The sequence below is a fragment of the Echinops telfairi genome, unplaced genomic scaffold (assembly GCF_000313985.2).
Source record: "Echinops telfairi isolate 266 unplaced genomic scaffold, ASM31398v2 ScPeMD7_18;HRSCAF=68, whole genome shotgun sequence".
In the NCBI taxonomy this organism is placed as follows: domain Eukaryota; kingdom Metazoa; phylum Chordata; class Mammalia; order Afrosoricida; family Tenrecidae; genus Echinops; species Echinops telfairi.
The window spans coordinates 84,602,983-84,608,322 of record NW_022103915.1 but is presented as its reverse complement, the minus strand read 5'-3'; the positions used below and the strand labels follow the sequence as shown (position 1 = coordinate 84,608,322).

General features: G+C 51.9%; 1 protein-coding gene across 1 annotated transcript in view; it reads right to left on the bottom strand.

Moving 5' to 3' along the window:
* Positions 1–5,017, bottom strand: part of PSMB5 (proteasome 20S subunit beta 5) — a 7,920-nt gene extending 2,903 nt beyond the window's left edge. The window contains exons 1-2 of the mRNA XM_004698898.2: positions 4,805–5,017; positions 4,059–4,365 (exon numbers count right to left, since the gene is read on the bottom strand). Of these exons, the coding sequence (XP_004698955.1) occupies positions 4,059–4,365; positions 4,805–5,002 (505 nt within the window). The 5' untranslated portion in view covers positions 5,003–5,017. The remainder of the gene's footprint in view (positions 1–4,058; positions 4,366–4,804) is intronic.
* Positions 5,018–5,340: the final 323 nt, after the last annotated feature.

Here is a 5,340-nt window from a genome sequence, read left to right as displayed (position 1 = left end):
TAAACTCCACCCCTTCACTCTTAAGTCTCAAATTGACCAATGATTATGTAACGACCACACTATTTCTTTGTGATAGTCAGAAAAACAAACAAACCAAAAACAAAACTATATTTAAAAACAAACAAAAAACTTATACACGAGTATACATGGTAGCTGGTGCCTGGCTATCACCACTGACTGCTTTGACTAGGATGATAGGATGAACCAGACAGACTGGGAGAAAAAGGTAAAAGAAAATTCCAATTCATGACTTAGGCTAGATCAGGGGTCCTCAAACTTTTTAAACAGGGGGCCAGTTCACGGCCCCTCAGACCCGTTGGAGGGCCGGACTATAGTTTTTAAAAAACTATGAACAAATTCCTATGCACACAGCATATATCTTATTTTGAAGTAAAAAAACAAACTGGGCACAAACACCCGGCGGGCTGGATAAATGTCCTCTGTGGGCCGCATGTGGCCCACTGGCCATAACTTGAGGATGCAGGGCTAGACTTACTAAATGCCAGAGACTATGGCCCATAGATACCCCTCCAACACAGAAGTGAAGCCACTCCCAACAATCACCTTCCGGCCCACGTCAGACGGGGGACCAGAGCGCCACCTAGGACACACGGCGGACCCTGCTCCTCAGTTCTCAGCTGCGGAGCTCGAGGGCAGCACTTGCCCAAAAGTAAAGCTAAGAGGCAAGAAATCTGGGTGAACAAAAACAGGGGCCCCACAGTGAAAATGGCAGGGAGGGCTGACACCAGATGGGGACTGCCAGCAGTGTCAGGGAACAGATGTGTATACAATGCTGAAGAGCAAAAGAATGTACTCCATCAACTAAGACCATCATTAAAAAACACCACAAAACAACTTTCTCCTTTTTTTTTTACAAATGAGATTACTACAAACATGTTAAATTATATGTATGGTTCTCATAATATTTATTCCTAGTGAAGGGCCCCTGGCTGCCCAGCGACGAAGCCCAAAAATTGGAACTAATCTGCTTTCCGTGGAGATTACAGCCATGGAAACCCTATGGGGCAATTCTCCTCTGTTCTGCTGGGTCATGATGAGTCAGGATCGAGTTGAGGGAAGCAACAAGTAAAATCTGTATGAGGCAGAGCTGGTATATACACCAGGCAGCTGCCCAGACAAACTGCCTGATTGTGTCCATAGTTTTATGGGGATACAGCCACACTGATTCACTGACATGGCACGATGCAAGGTTGCTTTTATGTGGAATAAGGGAGTGTGACAAAGGCTATACAAGCCAAAATAGTTCCTTTTGGCCCTTTTCCAAAAAAGTGTGCTGACCTTCAGCACAGACTATATGGATCACAGAAATTCAGAAAACCCTATGTACAAATGTGCTTGACACACTGATGTATGGATTGTTATGAGGACTCAATAAAATGTTAAAAGCCCTCAATAAAATGAATTTTTAAAAACTGAGCTTAATCTTTTCCCTTTCATTTTTCCCATTCCAACTGCCTGCTGGCCCCTCCAGTTAGATGCCTTTGTGGTCAAGTTCAAAACCCCCAAATCTGACCCCTGTCCTCAAATACTTCCATGGTTCTGTTGCCTATCAAACTCTCTCATGTCCTACCAGCCCACACTATTCTCAAATTCTGCCGGTGGCATCGCCGCCTTTTCCCTGATTCAGTGGTTCTCAACCCTCACTGTACATCAGAATCACCTAAGGAAAGTTGTTTTAAATGTTTAGGCCTTACCCTGGATCCCTGGTTATGTGTTGGGCTACTAACCACAAGGTCAGCAGTTCAAAACCACCAGCTGCTCCTTGGGAGAAAGATGAGGCTTTTGAGTCCCATAAAGAGATACAGCCTGGGAAACCCACCAGGGCAGCTCTCCCCAAAGGGTTGCCTTGAGCTGGCATTGACTGGATGGCATTGAGCTGGGTTTGGATGAGGCCTTACTCTAGGTGGCGTGTCACCTGGTATGGGGAGAGGAACAAGCCTGGGAGTGTTTAGGGCGCAAACCACTGACCTTATGTGTTCAGGTGCAGATGATCGTTTTAAGTCTGCCCCAATACTTCCCCAGCCTGCTCACACCCACTGCCGAGACCGTCCCAGCCACCTCACCACCAGGTTCCAATTGACCTTTCTGGCTTCCTGGCTCCTGAGTCCCCTTCACACACCCTTACTTCCAATTGCGCTGCACTTTCCGCCACTCCCCTCAAAACCCAAGGCTTCTGTCCTCCCTCCCCTGCTCATTCCTATGCTGTCCCCACTTTCCCCAGGACAGCCACCAGCCAACTATTCATGTGTCCTCCCAATTCCTCTGGTCGGAAATAATCGCTCCGTAAAACTCCTTCAGCACCGTATTGGCTCTTTTGAAAATGGCCTTTCTCTCATTCAGCCTTAGGCAAAGCAGTCGGTGGGCCCATGGTGGTCTCTGGAGGCCAGGGGCTGACTCACACAGGATGGAATGGTGCGGTGGGAAGGCATCCTGCAGATGGCACAACTCAGCCTGTGCTCTGACAACCTGGTTTCCCTTCCTAGTCACTCTGCTCTCTCCCGTGGTTTCTGTTACCTGGGACAAACCCCAGAGCTAATGCATACTGGCTTGCTCTTTTTTTATTTTCCAGTCGACATTTCCAAAATGCTTCCCTGGACCAGACAAGATGTATGGAGCTGCTCTTTCTGATCTTTCAAAAAGCAGCAGCGTCTCCGCTTCCACGGAGCTCCTCTCTCATACCCACTTTTTAATGTCTTCATTCATCCTCCATGCGTAGAGACCTGTTCTGTACCTCTTCCTCTTCTCCACCAAAGAATGTGGGGGGAAAGTGGTAGGTATCCTATAGGCATTCTAAAGGGCAATTTGTAAGGGCGGCATTCAGTAAGCAGGTAGACAAATGAGGCATAACCAGTTAGAGAGATGAGAGTTTTCAAACAGATGAGAGGGAAAATGATATGAAGTAGCCACACGGTAATGTGCCGCCTAAAAGAACATGCAGAATTGCCCGAAGAGGAATACGAGGCTGAACTTCCTAAGTTTTTAAATACTGGAAAGAAACCTGGCTAAGGAACGTCTTTTCTGGGAAGACAGAAAAGACCTTGGGTGATTAGTAAGGACGGAAAGGAGACTGCGCCCCACAGGCCCTTTAGAGGACAAAGCCTCTCTAAAGGACACAGGGAGAATGAGTAACGCCGGAGTGACCAGGACATACCTGAGCTTCACCACCCAACACCGTGGGCATTAGCCACTTTGTGGAGCCCAGGAAATGGGGCTAGTGCCACACGGTGAGATATTTTTCAGGGTATTTTGGATTAAATTCTCAAATCAAACCTGCCACTTTCAATTCTAACTCATAGTAGGGCAGAGCAGAAACTGCCCCAAAGGTTTGCAAAGCTGTCAATCTTTATGAAAGCAGACTGCAGCCTCTCTCTGCTGGAGAGCAGCGCGCTGGTAGGGTTGAACCACTGACCTGTCAGTGAGCAGCAGCCAAGAGCTTAACCCCCGAGCTACGAAGTTATTAAAATTAACTTCATGTCCTCTTTCACTTTGCAAATGTGTCCAGTAGGTAAAAATTACAAATGAGGGCACTTCAAAAAGCTCGCAGACAAAATGAATTAAAAGATCATGGAAAATTTCTATAAATGCTTCGAAGCATCCTTTGTAGATGTAAAAACTGTAGCCAGTGCTATCCAAAATTATAAGGTGGCTATATAAAAAAAGAAAATCCATGGGAAAATTTGGTGATCTCTCTCTCAACTCCATTTCCCCCCATGAAGGTTCTGAAGGCCCCTTGAATGATCTACCTTTTCAATCACAATTCTTCTTTAAGGCTTATCATTTTACAGGAGAGAGGGAAGCCTTGTGAGCTGGAGGCTTTACATTCATTGCCTTGCATGGCCAGTGCTAACAGATGAAGAAACAGGTCACAGAGGTAGTCAGTGATACAGCCGGTCTCCCCACCACCAAGCCTTTAGGGAACAAAGAGCAAAGGATAAAGGCCTCATCACCACATTCTCCACTGCTCACTCATCTGTTTGCAACCCCTCTTTCCCTGCGGGGGGGCCGCTCAGGGGTCTTGTGGCTGCCAGGGAACTCACCGGGGCCTCTTTTATCCCAGCCACAGATCATGGTGCCCATGGACAGCCCCATGCCTTTGTACTGGTACACCATGTTGGCCAGCAGCTTGGAGGCGGCGGCCACCGAGATGCGTTCCTTGTTTCGAAGCTCGTAGATGCGGCACTGGCGAGCCAGCAGCCTCTCCCAGAAGCTGCAATCCGCCGCACCCCCAGCCATGGTGCCCAGCAGGTAGGGGTTGATCTCGATCACCTTCTTCACAGTCTGCGAGGCGATGTAGGCTCCGGCCGTGGCCCGCGAGTCCACCGCCACGATGACTCCGCGGCGAAACTGCCAGGGGGAAACACAGCGCGGGCCACGTGAGGCCACAAGACACCGCCGCCGTGGCTCTCGGCTGACTCGGCACCAGTGCAAACCCGGCCGCTCGCCACGGCCTCACACGTCACCGTTTACTTCCCGCATATGAATGCCCCTGCAGCGCACCAAGCTCTCCATCTGGGCACCGGCGGGCTGGCAAACGAGACCCTGGGGTGGCCGCGCCGGAACGACTCGCTCTAGCAACGGTGGAAGGGGGCCGGGATCCCCAAGCTTCAGCGCTCCCGACCTCCCGCCGGAGACGCAGAGCCACCGCCCGGCTCCTAAATCCTTCAGGGACTCGGCCCCGCGGCCTCCCTCTACCCCCACTTGGCGCTTGGGGACGGGAGGCAGGTGTGGGGTCGTTTAGGGCACGGGGGACCGAGCGGGCGGACCGCGGGCAGGGGACCCGCACCTTGAAGGCCAGCGTGGTGGTCCCGTGAAGCATCTCGATCCTCGGCTCCTCCGGGACGCCCCATCGGGGCGCCGCCAGCTTCAGTCCGTCGCGGTAGCTTCCCGGACTCGGGTGCAGCAGGTCTGCGCAGCCCCCGAGTCCGAAAAAGCCGCGCTCGTTCACCGGCAACGGCCTCTGTAACACACTGGCCAGCGCCATGTCTACTGAGGGCAAGTCGCGCGCACGCCTAGACGCCCCGGAAGGGACGGTGGGCTACCCCGCCCGCCCGGGGACACTTCCGCCCTAACTGAGGCCGGGCCGCCATCTTTACTCCTGGCAGCCACGCCCCCAAGGACCGAGCGCCGGACATCCGGGGCCAGGTCGCCCGGGAGGCGGCTTCTGGCGGAACGGCGTCGCTATCCTGACCTTCGGAAAGGACGGACAGCCAGATCGACGTGGCCAGACGACGGGTACGGGGCAGGCTGGCCGCAAACTCACGAGGGAGGGGCGCCGGCCATCTTTGAGAAGGGCGTGACTGGCTGAAAATCGGCCGGGCA